The 15,819-nt window shown below is 35.1% G+C and overlaps 1 protein-coding gene across 5 annotated transcripts in view; it reads left to right on the top strand.

The window, feature by feature from the left end:
• The window catches only part of PIBF1 (progesterone immunomodulatory binding factor 1), a 132,305-nt gene that overhangs the window by 86,294 nt on the left and 30,192 nt on the right, over positions 1-15,819 (top strand). For 3 of the 5 annotated variants that reach the window (XR_008234971.1, XM_052785986.1, XM_052785987.1), the window contains exons 15-16: positions 4,780-4,910; positions 14,276-14,360. Coding sequence is in view for 4 of the 5 variants with exons in the window: in XM_052785986.1 (XP_052641946.1) it covers positions 4,780-4,910; positions 14,276-14,360 (216 nt within the window). In the remaining variant the exon portion in view is untranslated. The remainder of the gene's footprint in view (positions 1-4,779; positions 4,911-14,275; positions 14,361-15,819) is intronic. The other 2 variants (XM_052785989.1, XM_052785988.1) reach the window with 1 other exon arrangement.

The following is a 15,819-nucleotide window of genomic DNA, read 5'->3' as shown; positions in this document are numbered from 1 at the left end:
TTACATTGACATGGAGAAAAAACACTAAACAAAACTCAGCTTGAAATCTCCCAGAATGAGGCCGAACTAATTTTTTGAAATATTTTAAGATTGTCTTCCAAGTTTTTCTCATAGGAACCAAAGAACTTCTAGATTTGCTGTTAGGTATTGCCACCATATGGAATTTGTAGGCTGACTGTTTCAGGAATGTGGTTAACAGTTTGATTTTTTTAAAGCCATGGTAATTATAAATTAGGATAACTACACACAAGTACTTCACAGTGCAACTACTTGCATTTTCTACGTATTTTAAAATTACATGAATTTTTTATATTTTGTATGTGTAGATTTATGATTATATATATTATTTCAGTGAAAGATACATGAACAGTGAAGTTTTTGTATGTTTGTTTGTTTTTTTTAACCATTAATGCAATTTATTTGGATTCTTCTTGGGTAGTAATTTGTATTTGACTAAAACATATCTTTCAAATCTTCTTGAATTGAAGACATCAAGAGATTTGTGAATCTAATGTTATCCTTTGTATTTTTCTTTTTCAGTATTCTTTCACTATTGTTAATAAAATCTATGCTTTATTTCCCACTTCAATCTGTCTGGTTTCCACTTCAATACATTTCTTCTTACCCGCACTGGTTTTATATTTGCTTCTAGATCACTGATGAAAGGTTCAGTACCAGTGACCTTAGTTCAAATTCCTGCAAAATTCCACTAGAAGACCTTCACGTCGTTTTTGTTCTCCCATGAGATGTCATGTAGCCCTTTCTTGATCTTTTATCATATAATTGTATATTTTAAATCAGAATGTCATCCAGTACGAAGTTAAATGTCTTGCAGATAGCTAACGCACAGCTACTAAGCCTATTAACATCAAACTCATAAGGTTAAATAAAATCTTTGAAGACCTGCTTTCTATTAAACTCATGTCTGGCATTCAGGTCTGAATGCTTCATCAGATTTCTTTCCTCCTTTTTTTTTTTTTTTTTTTTTTTTAATTTTTTTTAAATTTTGCATATGATTATAGGCCATTTTGTTTGATAACAATTACTTAAGCCATTCTGCTTGCCATCCTTCAATAAGTGCAAAAAGAGTTTACGCTTGTTATTAATGGACTGGAAAATAGTTCATCGTTCGCATGTTATACAAACTGATCATCTGACTTCTTTTCAAACAGAGGGCAAAAAATGTTATTGAAAACTTCTGTGTTTTCTTCAGCATTATATGCATTTTTACCATATCTCTGCCATAATGGATTCTACTGTTTCTAGGATTTATTGGCTCCCATTTTTTTCATTCTAAGAGTTCTATGCCTGCTAGTACCAACTTTCACCTTGAAGTTGTAGCTCCCGTTGTAAATTTTCTGTATTTCATGTTTTATACTGATTGCTATCTATTATCTTTCTTTATATAGTTAAAGTTCTTAAACTTCTGTTTGCTGTCTTTACTGCATCCCCTGAGCTAAGATAGATTGTTACTCCAAACTGTTGTCTGTCTTGAAATTTATTTTTTTTTTTAAGAGCAAAACAGAGATCCTGTAGACTACAGCATGCTCAGGTAGCCCATTATTATTCTTTTGATTGGCAGTTTGTTCAGTCATCTAGATGAAATCTAGAACATGGATTGAAAGTTGATGCCAAAGTGAGTGGACTAACTTTTCTTTTGAACTTGGATTAAATACTGGTATTTCACTGCAGTATTTATGATACAGGGTTTTTTTAAGCTCTTTCAAAGAGGGAGGAAAAGAAAAAGATTGCAGTAACTACAATGGATGCTGTTTCTAAGATTCTTTTTTTGGACTGTCCTCAACCAATTGCTGTTGAGCTTTATGGAAAGGAATCATATTGATCTTCTGGGAAAGTCCAGCATTACCAAGAAGAAAATACTGACTTCTGCATAATTTCATTCATTTGATGGAATTCTGATATAATGTGTCTCCTTGAAAGATTGAACCCTATGGAAAAGCTCAGCTGCTGAAAAAAACTTGTCAGTCTTCAGTCAGTCCCATTATAGTTTGTCAGGCTTTATTTAACTGCAGGATCCTATCTATTTTCAGGTCGTGATACAGCATTAGAAAATAATTTTCTCTTAAAGTCCTCTTTCTGTTGCTTTGTATAGCAGTGACCTGCAGTGTTAAAGTAGGTATTGAGACTTACTTCGTACTACAGGCTTGTTGACCATGTCTAGGACAAACAGAATAAAGGAATTCTCATGACCTGATCCAAGAAAGATCCTCAGCTAGTGATAATCAGTTTATTGCCTATGCAACTCACTTCATGTTACTCTCACTTTAAGTGAGTGGAAGGCTATATATCAGCTCCTGCAAAGTAGTGCAATTACTACATTTAGTGTTCAATCTAAATTTTGGAATGAATTCACTTTGCAGAGGTTTTGAACAATAGTGACAGAAATGATGGATAGACAGTCTCTTGTGTCTAGAAGGCCAATATGGTCTTTGGGTGACTTAAAAAGCAAATACTGCATCAGTATACAGTAAAAGTGATATCCTAAATAAAGAAATTTACGAAGCTGATATATTTGGCTTGCTGCTGAATGACTTTTTTGAGCCTTCATCATGACATTGTATTTGTGCTTTTCGTATGCCTCAATTGAAACATTTTTACCAAAAGCAGGTTTACATCTCACTCTGAAAGACAGAGTATAGATCAAGCTGAACAATGATGAAATCCTTCAGCTTGGTAGAGAAGTCAATTCAGGGATAAATAATAAAAGTCCAATTGCAAGGTATTAGTTCTATCGCTTAAAAGAATGACACAGAAATACTTAAGTAAATCTTGTACATTAAGGCAGAAAGAAATCAAAGTTGCTTACAAAAAGTAATGCTTTTGCTCAATGATAATGCTTACTTTATAATGTGTGTATATTAGTAAAATTGATCCATTAAATGCATTTAATGCTTAATTGATTACAGTTTAATGACAACCTCTTTTAAGTTTATAGAATCAAACAGGCAGCAAAGCACCACCATAGAGAGGGAAGGAATAGCCTTTTTCTGTAGCAGTAGCATGCTTTTTAGCTGGTAAAGTTAGCAAGTTAACAGATGACTTAGCAGCATCAAACCAAGCTTACAATACCCCACTTGTCCTTTCCCACTGAAGTACTTTAATTCTTATCAGTGAGAACAATGAGGAACTTCACACAGTGGTGGATGACAGCATCCTTTGAAAGTTCTTAGGCTATCAAGACCAGGATTCCAAACAAGATGAGTTGGTAATTTTCTCCTGCAATGGCAGCCTCAAAGCTTTATACTGCAATTTTTAGACCATCCTAGAGATTAGTACTCCATGTCTTGGAATTGCCTGTTTGTCATGATGCTCTATTGTCTACCTGAAAGAGATCTTTTTTGATAGCTTGTACTCATAGAAAAATAATAGCTTTTTTAATTGCTTATCAATTTATTGAAGATAATTAGTTTCTTCAAGAAGATGATTGCCTGGGGTTTTTTACTTCACTACAATAAACTTTGAATTTCACTGTGGACTAAAACAGGTATTTCCTGAAGGAACTGAAGTTTTTAAATAATACTTAAAGATTTGCATTAATTTGAAGAAGTGCGATGTTATTGTGTCTCATTTCACTTTTTAAAACATGAGGTGGAGTTAACTCCCCTTTCAGTAAGGCGAGCAAAGCTTTGTATTCTGTTTTCTAATAAATGTGAACCATTACATTATAAGTTCTTAGCACATTTGACAGACTGTAGAGGGCAGAAGTAAAACTACAACAAAAATATAATGGAATCGGAGAAAGAAGGAAACACAGTCTCATGTTTTGAAAATTGGGAATAGGAGAAAAATCTGATTTTAGGAAAGTCCTGAAATATTATTTAAGTGGGCTAGTTCTATAGGAAGGGGGTTTTTTTTCGCTGCTCGTTTGGAACAACACAAAATAGGACAGCTGGCTCCTGAGTCTGATTTGGCAAATGCAGGTTGTTTATTGAGAAATTTTATAAACTAATTGGAAAGCTTAACCATTTTCCATTGAATTCATTCCATTAGACCTGTTTGTGTCTAAACTGTAAAATATTTTAATTCATTTTTTAAAGAATCTAGTTGGTATTCTTGACTTATATGTACACCAGCTGCTGAAACTGCTGAATCTTGATGTGCGATCTTAATCCTGTACGTATTTTAGTGAATGATCTTGTTATATTGCTGAAGATGCAAGCCATATCATGCAAGCTTTTTAAACGTAGTGATCCTAATTTTTTCAGAAAATAGGGCTAGAAAGGTTTATTTCCTATTTAGGGTATGACATTTTATACTACTCTTGTAAACATCCTGTAGGATTTCACTATTCATATACAGTAATTGATTAGAGGAAAGGGAACTTTTCTTCCATAATTACTGTGTTTTTATTTAGATTCAATTTCTGAGCTGAAAATTCCATTGTAGTAGAATACTGTTTTAAAAAAAGTCATTTGTGGTCAGTAAGGTGAACAAACAGAGGCCTTGTCTATACTAATCTTTTTCATCAATAGAAGCTGTTACATTAAAACTCTTGAAAATGCAGATTAGGAAAGTGTAGAGAGTGGTAGCATGATTGCAGTGAAAATACCGTATAATTAGAACAAAAAAGTGAGAGGATAATGTACTAGATAGTAATTTGAGGGTAGTTTGTTTCTTTTTTTTTGTGAAGTAACAGGTTTGGGTTTTATATTATTATGCAATTGGTAATAATCAATAATATAATAATTCAATAATAATCAGGTCATTATGCTTTATAAATTATAAAATTTATAGTAGTAATACTTCTTTTTGTGGCAGCTTGACAGAGCAAATTCTTTGTTGAATCAAGTACAACAGCCATACAAATATCTCATTGAAACTGTGCAACAGAGAGATTCTCAAATAAGTCTACAGAAAGAACATATCGCACAACTTGAAAAAGATGTCAGGTAAGTAAAATGACTGTTTCTTTATTTTAAACTGAAAGTAAAATCACTTATGTGTTTATCATTAGAAAACAATTATGTTATTGGCCATGAAGTAGGAGATGTTGACACTCCATCATTGACTAAGTCCAGTCTTTATGCTGGAACTCTAGCATCTGTGATTTCTCTCATACTATCAAAAGAGAGGCTTTAGGTTTGGAAAAGCAGCAATGACAGTCAGGTTTAAAGTGAGTTTGCAGTTGAGAAGAGCTCTCATGAAATAGAGGAAAGTTCAGAAGAATAAAAGGAAAGAATGGCACACCAGAGGTACAAAAGTGAAAATAAAGAAATAAAGTCAGAGAAAAATTATAGACTAGTCCACCAGCAAAGAGTATTTTGGGCATAACTCGAGCAGACTTCCTCTAGCCGAGACTCTATGATTTGGTGTTATATCCAGCTGTCAGAACTCTGGCCACTGAGCAACTTCCCACTATCATACAGCTTTATAAACTATGTTTAACATCTGGTTCACAAGCAAGCTGTTATAAAATAATCTGCCCCTTGATTTTCAAGGAAGTCAATAGCTGTGTCCCACTGCACTACAGAAGAATTAGCATTTTAACTATTAGGTGTTTATGTGGTATCTTGGTTTAGGAAACACGTACGGTAACAATTAAGAAGCATTGATGTGACTGTATTATGAAGCAATTACATGAAAAATACAGTTTTTTTCTAACAAATCTGCTGAAGCAATGAAAATAGAAGTAGGACTCACCATAGCTAAATACTTTATCCTACATACTGGCTTACGTATGTAGCTATTCAGAGTGTTTTGATGGTTTGCGATAGTATTTGTTATGTCTTGAGGAATACCTAAAACTTCTTATTATCCAAGTAAATCTATACATAAATCAATACTTTTATAAATAAACTGAAATTTTCATTCATACTTCCTGACAAGATGTCTTCCACTAGGCTTAACTTTGATTCAGTAAGAATAGGTATTTTTTTTATACCAGAATCAAGTGTTTTTAATATTTTCCTGGACTTGATATATTATAAGAAAAACTTCAAAGGTAAGTTATATTTTTCCAGGAGATGAAAAATCACAACATTCGCTATATGCAGGATCTTACTTTCCAATTATGAAAAAAATCATCAAAGTATTGGTCACTAGCAAATTAAATTTTTAGATTACAATAACATGAAAACGCCTTTCATTATTCACATACTAGTCCAAAAGTTTCTCAAAAGCTAGGAAAAAAGGGAGTAAATAGGTGAGGTCATTTCTGAAAGTGTTTGCTTCATGCCTTTAAAATATATAACAACTTAAATGCATTATTAACATTGATTCTCTTGAGGTTTTATGGCTCATTATAAATAATCTGTATGCCCAGATATTCTTCTTAAATTTAGCCTACAACTTAATGCACCTAATTTAGGAACTTAGTCAGGTCAGCTTTCCTTAGTAGTTCATGGAGGAAGTGGCATCCTCAAAAGCAATTCAGATTTTGGATGGAGTGAGTCATTTGCTAGAGATGCCTGTTACTTTCCTTTAACTATAAAGGGAGTTTTTGGCATCTTAAAGTGCCTGAGGTTAAGGAAGAAAATGGATCTGCACCACAGTGCGAGCATTCATGGTAAACATACCAGCAGTACTCTACTGTGGTGAGCTGGGGTGTGCTCACCACTACTCCATGTTTCTGTAATGAAAGTGTGGTCTGACAAAAAAATATTTTTATCCTTAATGGTTTTATAGCAAAAAAGTAACATTTACTTTGCACATCAAATGTTTTTGTAAGAAGTTTTTTCCTGTAGTTTCCAATATTCCTTGTAAACTAAAAATAACTATTATTCCCTTATCACAAGTTTGCCTCAACTTTGCCGTAGTTTCATAGGCCAGTGAAATTCTTGGAAACAGCCTAATGTCTTAGGGCTTTTGGTACATATCAGTAGTCTCTAATTTTGCTATTCCTAACTCCACATTTAAAAAAAAGTCCTAAATTGTTAGTTGATATTCCCTGGAGCACAGGAGAAATCATAATCTGGTATCAAATTGATAATGTTGGTCCTTTGCTTTCCCATAAGTGAGAGGAAGGTTAGAGGAAGGGATTTCTTACCAGAGGACCATTACATTCCAGCAATCTTTTGTTATGAGGATAGCCTTTTGGAATCTGCTGATGGCAGTTTTAAATTAAAATATCCCTTAGGTGATTTCAGATTACTTTGGGGACCAGTCTAGCTCCCAGCTATTCCAGAACTGAATCAGAACGGGATTTAAGTAAATTAATGATAATCCCTACCAAATATATGCCAAGTGAAGCTCTGCTGGATCAAAAGATTTAGACCTCTATTCCTATCCGTCTTAGTTTATTAAACAGCATTTTGTTGGTTGGTTTGTGGAATATTTTTGAGAGGATCAGTTCAGAGAATTAATGTTCCTCAAGGAGGGCCCTAAATTTTGCAGATAATGTTGGTGCTCTTAGAAAAGTAATAGTGAATTCATGGTTTATGAAGCCTGGTTTCTCTGTATCTCAGAGCTAAGGGAAAAAGTTAATATTTGTAAAGCCATTTCAAAATGAAATGTTTTTTTCAAACATTACCTATAGTTAATACTGCAGTTCTGCAGTAGCCTCTTTGAGGTTTAATGTATGCTAAAGTTACACAAAGTACATTATTCTTTTTTAAAATTTTACATACAATACATGCATTAGTTTTATTTCTAAAAAGCAATATCACAAGTACCAGCTAACAGAAAAATAATGTTCAAATTCTTGTTTTCAGGCAGACCTTTAAAAATACTAGTGTTTTTTTAATATAATTTTTTTTAAATCTCATATTTGAGTACCAGATTGTAGAAAAATTAACATAATGTTGATATCCCTGCACCCTGACAATCAAGACTGAGTACTTAGTTTTATCCTCACGGCTGCCCTGTGCTTGATCGTGCTTTTCTTTTCTTTGTATTTAGTGTGCAGAATCTATGGTGGAGGAGTGTTCTTTTCGTGTTGCATTTTTATCTCATCTGCTCAAGAGAGATGGTTCTGCATTATGTAAATCATGGATTCCCTAAGCAGAGCAGTCACATCTGTGTATCAGTGCCAGTGTTCTCTATCACCTCTCACTTAACTTGAGTGTGGACGGATCAGTGAGGACTAATTTGCAAGTGAATTTACATTTTCAGACTTAATCCATAATTGGCTTCTGTGCACAGTGATGATGGCCAATAATCTTTTTAGAACATACTCCTAGTGTGGTTAGGTTCCAGCAGACTTCCCAGGATGATGAATCAGTACTTTCTTGCAACCTTATAAATGTTTTGCAGCAACCTGCAGTATTTCCTTGTCTATTGAGAAGGCTGTTGGTTGTTACTGGATGTGGTTTTGATTCTCTGATGAAATAGACAGTCTTGATGAAATCAGCACAAGAGGAAGGCAACTATGAGGAAGGCTATCTATAACAGCAGTCTCCTTAGTTTGGGCTGTGGGTGTTCTTGTGACATATTTTTATGGATTTTTCACAAAATGGCCTAAAGTGACTCATAATGTGGTCCCTTGACAGGCAACAGATGTTTTCAGGATTCTCCATACTGCATCATTCTATGAAAGTGTCATTTCTGACAGCAGTTATTTCCATAAGAGGAGTGGGACAGATTCAGGTAGATCATTTTGATACAGTACTCTTGAGAAGTCCTGCAGATCCATCTAAGGTTCCTTCCAGTGTGGTCTTCAAAGTTCACTTTAACCAGAGCAGCTTACATGCCTTCATCTTTAAGTGTCATACCTCTAGAGCTAAGGCTGTCCTTCAGACCCTCCATATCAAAATGTCTTCCTCACTTGAAAGCACTATTCAAATAGTACTCAAGGTTGCTTGTGTCAATAGCTGTCAAACTGAATCATAGAATGGTTTGGGTTGGAAGGGACCTTTAAAGATCCCCTAGTTCCAACCCCCCTGCCATGGGTAAGGACATCTTCCACTAGATTAGGTTGCTCAAAGCCTCATCCAACCTCTTCCTAAAAGGAGAGGAAAAGTCAAAATAGGTGCCAGACTAAATCAAGGCCTTAAAGTAGTGTATTCCACCAGAGCTGGAGATACTTCAGTGGCTTGCTGAGAAATGTGTCTGTTCTGGACATCTTTCAGACAGCTCTGTGGATCTTTAGCCATACTAAGAACTGCAAGAGCTTTTGTAGTTGGGGTAAATGCTTAGCTGACCAGCTGTCATTGCTGTTAGTTATTTGCATGAACAACCTGGGGACCCATCTCCAGGTTATTACAGGTGTGTGACATTACTGCTTAGATTCAAGTGTGAAGGCACAAGTGTATTACCACTCAAAGATAAAAGGAGAGGTTGTTCAGGGGTAATCGAAGCTCTGTCAGATGTGGCCCACACGTATGTTCACTACCACTCTCCTTCCCATCCCCTTAGAATTCTCCCAGGCAGGCCAGGGGCTGTGCCGGCACTTGGCCGTGGAGAGAACCGAGGTGGCCCTGGGAGCAGAACGGTTCGTGTGCTTATGCACTGAGCGATGCACCTGCAGATATACTTCGGATACAAAACCTCTGGTCTTGAGTGACAGGGCATCTGCAGGGTGAATTTATAGGTGGTCCGCATATCTCAAAATATTCTGTTAAGTAACCTCTCATTTATGGTAGCCCACATAGCACTCTCGTTAATAAAAGTAAATAGCGACAGTTAATAAGAGCAATGGTATGTATGAGGATGACTCCTTCCTACTATAGAAATCTCTTTAGCATACAGTTCTTTAACCAGAAATTAAAACATCACATTTAGCACTCCTTTTGAAAAGAAATGCCTTGTAACTATGTCATGCTGTGGGAAACCAAATCTCTGAATTTCATTCTTATGTGTGTAGTGAAGTAATTGTAGTTTTAGTACATAATTTTCTGCTAAAAACATCTAGGTTTATAAATAACTGGAGACATTAAACAGGACTTCATTCATAAAGAGAGGGTATTTGTTTTAAATGCAGTTACTCAAATTTCTCAGCACCAGTGACTGGTTTTAAAAGTGGTTCACTTACCCAAAAGCACTCCTCAAAAGCCTAACTGTGTGGCAAATCTAGAAGCAGTACAAGGATTTTGCTCACTAAGAAGTTATGTACTGAAATGTTCCTTACCTAAACATTTTGGGTTCTCTAATTGCCATCCAAACATTATAAAGCTCAGCATGCAGTGTTAGCTGAGTTTTTCCCATCACAGAATGGGCAATGAGCTTTTTATGAGAACGTTACCATTCTGTGAAATATGCATCATCTATTCCAAAACTACTACACTTTACCTGAGAAATGCTCCAAAGAAGATTTGTAGAAATACATATTTCATTTTTTTCTACAAATGAATGTTTTCTGACCTGTATTACAACTTCTAAAAAGTTGTTTGGGTTTTCTTTCTTTTTTTTTTTTTTTTTTTTTTTACAATTTGAAAAAGTAATTTCTTTTCAATTTGGACACTGCACAGATGAGTTTTTAAGCCACCCGAAGCATTCCAATTAAAATCATTAAACAAAACTCTCCTAAATGCCTTTAAAAATCTGATCTGTGGTTATTTAGCTGCACAATGAGAGATCACAATTTCTTCATGTATTCTCTCTTCTAAAGAACTTTTATTTGCAGAATTTTTTATACCTCTTTCTCTAACTACATGACTTAAAAAGAAAATTTGACTTAGACTTTAAAAATTAGCTGTCTGCTCTGAGCTATTCATCTGTAATTAGCAGAGAAGGGAGATGCAGTATATGCTTATATTATTCAGTTTTATGTACAAAACCTTCACATATACTATTTCTGTGTTTGATTTTTTTGATGGTAATTTTGGTGGTATATGAACATAACAGTTTTCAACTTCATCATGCTGTAATGTGAAATTAACAGAAAGGCAGAATCCTTATTTCTTACAGCATTTGGGGTACACAGTTCACTGAAAAAGAAACCTACTTTTTTTCAAACTGAATAGAAGTAATAATAAAAACTAGTAACATATAAAACCATGTTTATTTAGTGTGCCCAGCATAAGCATATTATCCAGAACATCTAATAATAGAAGCTTCTGAACAGGATAGTAGCTAGTATATTTAGACCAGAGTTTTAAAAGATGGCTTAATTGCCCAAATTCAAAAGGCTTTAGAAGTCTGAGGCTGGGAAATGTTAGTCTCCATTCTCCGGAAAAATTAAGTCACCTAAAATTGTCTTTCTTGTGATATCCAAGCTACCTTTGCTTTAGATCCTGAGTGAAGTGAAACAAAACAAGCCAGTGGTTGCTGTGAGCAATGTGTATGTATACGACAAGTGTATTCCATGGGAAGTCCTGCATTCCTGGTAGCTGGATTCATACCTGGCTAGGTTTTGAAAGCGTGATGGAATGAAACTGAATCTCCGCCCAGACATTTTGGTTTCTTCTGGAAACCCAGGCACACAGAAAAAGCAGGAGCTGCACTACTTTTCAGTTAATTCTCCAACCTGGACTTTGGGGGCCACAGTTATATGATGTATCACAAAGGGCACCTTCTCCACACTCAGGATGGAGCAATCAGTGACCAGGACTGTGGAGCACAGCATGATCTACACTTGCCCTGCAGTGTGAAAACAGCCATTTGTGCTGTTAAGTAACTCCGGGGATATTAGATCAATTCAACACAGTCCATTTCTCCCAAGCGTTCACATGTTTTCACCCCAGGACAAGTCACTGGAAGACTTCTTTGAATGTTTAGTACTGTAGTACTTTAATACATCTCTATATCATGAAAACTTAAAAGTATGCTTATTTAAAGATGGTCAAGAAGATCCTATCTCTTCAGATGAAAGTTATAAACCTTGAGCTCAGGTGTGAGAAGCTGGTTTGTCTACACTCATAGGTTGTGGTTTCAGAATCATAGTAAGACAGTTAAGGCACTCCGTCACCAAGTGGAGCAGTCTCATCCTTACCTTCAGCTGTGGGTTTCCACTGTACATGGAAAATTAAGTTGTTTTGGTGATCCACATGAAAAATAGCCTTTAAAAAGACTCCGGCTTCCATCCAGTTCAGTGAAGTGACCTACTTATGTGGTCACAAATTTTCTAGTACCAACACAAAGAGCAGGTTACCAGTAGCTGGTTAGGGAAGGATGATCTTTCAGCAAGTTTTCACTTAGGTCAGCTGAAACAAACTGTAAAGCTGCTCTCTGTTTTGTTACGCTGCTAATTAAAACTGGATTAGGTTAAACTACTGTTTGATGGAAGTGTAGGGTAGTTTAAAGCTAGAACCTCCTTGACTGCTGATATCCAACATGCCTGTTCAGAACGTTTTCATAACAGGGACTGAAATGGTCAGTCATCTTTCCAAAATTGATCTTGTGAAGGTATTTCTGCTTTACTTGGTCATTATAGGTGTGAAATTATTATTGTTGTGTCTAGTAACTGCTTTCTCGCTCTGTTAAATGTATATATGCCTCTTTTGCAGAATTCTTTCAGAAATATATGAATTATTTCCTTGTATTTGCAATGATGAAAAAGCATAACTATTGCAAAACTACTATATCTGAAGTCTGCATGTGCTTTGGTAATTCTGTATTCATATGTATGACAGAAAACACATCAAGTGCTACTGAATGATGTGGTAGTCTAATTCCTGTATTTGACCATAAACAAAGAAAATTAGAACTGCTCCACATGGATCAGTCGTGTCACATTGTTTCAGAAGGTATAACTAGAATAGGTTCTGTTCTGTAGATGAAATTGAACCTTGAACATGAATTTCTGGTTTAGTCATGAACACTGATGTTTATGCTTATTCAGTACACTATTTAAGGCATAAAGAAACTTTTATTATTGCGTCTCTAATAAGTTTGTGAGTCATTCTCTAAAAGGATTGGTTTATGCTGTTAGAAAGTACAGAAATCCAAGAAAAAATGACATAAGTAAGTTACAACACATGAACCCAGGAAAAAAAATAGCACAGCAATTTCATCATGATTAAAAATGTCACAGAAAGCAAAATTCTTGAAAATATTAAAATATCTTTGTAGTTTTTCATAAATGTTACTACTTTCCTTTTAAATAACTCAGACAACTAAGCAATTTGGCTAAAGCATACAATTTTTCTGAGAATTAATGAATGCCTAGAAGGAACTGACAGTCATAATTTACAGTACAGAGCTTGCAAGGAACTGCCAGAAAATCTCTGGGGCAAAGGATGATGTTGCTTATTTGAAACACGCGGATGATACACAGCCAATTAAAGAAAAGGTTGATTTATTTGGTTGATCATTTCTGGATTAAATACTGGGAATATTAAATAATTTGTGTTTGCAACATATGTAATTACTCCATTCCATTTATAAAATTTTAATACATTTGCTTTTGAACTCCTGACCTGTATTCAGTATTACATATTTACACTCTATATGCAGAATTGCATTTTGCATAGTTGTTGATTTATGTTATAGTTTATATTGTACAACCTATTTAGTTAAGTCATGATAATGACATATATAACATTGGTCTTCCAAGAAAATCTCTGTAGCTGTTTTAACAAACTAGTTTATATACTGGCATTATGCATTCATTAGTCTGAAGTTTATTGTTAGAAACTGATGTTCGGGCTAAATATGAAATACCTTTAATTGTATTAGAATTACTGCCTGGAATCAGAATGTGTATGCTAAACATTTCAAATGTTCATATTCTATAACTAAAAAAACAAAGAACAATTAAAGTTAAACTTGACATTGTGCTATACAAGAATGCCTTCATGCTAAAACAGCTTTCATACTTGGTTCACAGGACAAACTTGATCCCATGCATTATCCTGGAATATAAAATAAAAAATGGCAAAAATACATTTACAATTTCTGCAAAAACTACACAGTGAAAAGGGAGAGCTGGATGTTGTTTTTCCTTGTATTTGTTACTTTCAAAATTCCAAATACAGTAATATAAAAAGAGGTGATACTGAGAGAACAGTGTGTGCTGCTACTAGTGATGCATACAACAAAGAAATCCAAATTTTGATATGGAAGTTGAGATATAAGGAGCCTTACTTTGCTTATAAAATGAGCTCATTTTGCCTAGAAGAAATCAAGAGATATTAACAGAAGATTCTGATAATTTAAATTACCCTTCAGAGAATCAAAAAAAGCCTCCCCATATTTTATGAAGATTTTGAATAGCATTTCTGTTTGACTAAAAGAAGATTTTGTATGTATCGGTACATTCAGGCCCACTTATAAAAATTCCAATTCTTGAACATAGAGGAGGATCTTTTGATACAATTACTTGAGCAGATTTTCATTGTTGCCAGTATTTAGCTTTAGAAAATGCATGTTTCAGCCAGAATACAAGATTAAAAGAGATTATCTGTTGCTATTACTGCATTTCCTATCCTCTTTCTACCAGTCTTTTAAATAAAGAAAAGACAGCTTTGCTGCGTGTCAAGAATCAAATGGCAGCAGATTTGGAGAGACTTCTAAATCACCGTGAGGTAATCTTCCTTTAGCTTTCCTACCATAAGTGTGTTTTTTCTCTCCTCAGCCTTACCTCATGGGAAAAAAATGGTTTACTTTAGTTTGATTTGTTGGGGTTTTTGTCTGTGTCGTTTTCAGAAACACAGGTGATGGTGTCTGTCAGGCACTCAGGAGGCTCTCAGTTGCTAAATTCTCTCTCATGACTTAGTCTCACTGGTCTTTCTTATGCATACAACAGACATGCCTTGCGAAGTGTTTAGCATTTGCAAGCTTTTAACAAGTATTTAGATAAAGGTGTTGAAATTGATACACATGTAATCTGCAAGGCCTGCATGTGCCACAGTATCTCTCCCTGCTCTCTAGTCATTGAGACTAAAAACCTGGACAAAGCATTGCACAATTCATTTCCATCTGAGTTTCTTTTCAACTCCAAAACAGGACAGTAGTCACACAGGTTTCCTCCAGACAAGAGTCAGGGTACTTCTTTATGTACTTACCCGAGTTTCATCCAAGCAAGGAGTCAGGGTGCTGCTGGAATACACTCTCAGATCTGAAAGTATGCAAAATCTTGCCATTTAGACATAAATACTCTATATGGGGATTCCTAAAAGGCTTTTGTGAAGATTTCTCTCTAAACAATCTTAAGAGACTAATGTGTCATGGAGTATGAGAGAAAATCTTTCTGCAGATTAAATGTCTGAAACAAAGGATAGAAATAAATGAAGTTTACCAAAGGAGTCCCATACACAAATGATCTGAAAAAGGGTGAATAGTAATATGGAAGGTTTGCTGAAGCTACAGAATACTGAAGATATAAAACCAAAAGCTGACCTTGAGCAGCTGTTAAATGATCTCCCAGAGCTGCTGAATGATATGGCAAGGATTTGCAGAGAAAATACATCATTAATGAATCAAAAATTATGAATGTGAGGAAAAACAACACAAGTTATATATATGCAGTGATGGGACCTAAATAGCCAGTTACCTGTTCAGAAAGATCATCACAGAATCATTATATCAATAGTTCTCTGAAAATATCCTTTCAATTCTCTGACTGGGAAGAGAGGAGAAGATGGGGAGATTCCTTTCAAGGAATCTACAATTCCCCGAAATTATCCTGTCTGAGATTGCATTATCACTCATTCTAATACCATTATTTCCACAGAAAACTGACTATCCATGCACCTCTTGAAGTCCTCTCACTCCACCTCCAAAATTGTTCTCCTCCATCTCCTTTCCTTGCTATTCCCCCAAATTCCCTTCTTGGATCAGTAAACCAAAACCAGTGTCAGGAATTGGTCCAAACCAGTTTGTCTCTGCTGACCAGTTACAAACCCATTTTTTGTTAGAACCAAACCAAAACAATTTCACAGACAACTGTGTCTAAGTGAGCCTCAACTTTAGTGAAAACTGTACTAATCCTGTTCCCTGAGTGTGCATCTCAAATGTGAAACACTCACCTTAAAAGTAAAAAGA

This window comes from Harpia harpyja, chromosome 4, assembly GCF_026419915.1.
Source record: "Harpia harpyja isolate bHarHar1 chromosome 4, bHarHar1 primary haplotype, whole genome shotgun sequence".
Lineage (NCBI taxonomy): Eukaryota > Metazoa > Chordata > Aves > Accipitriformes > Accipitridae > Harpia > Harpia harpyja.
Note: the sequence above shows the minus strand (reverse complement) of the source record. Positions and strands in the feature narration are given on the sequence as shown.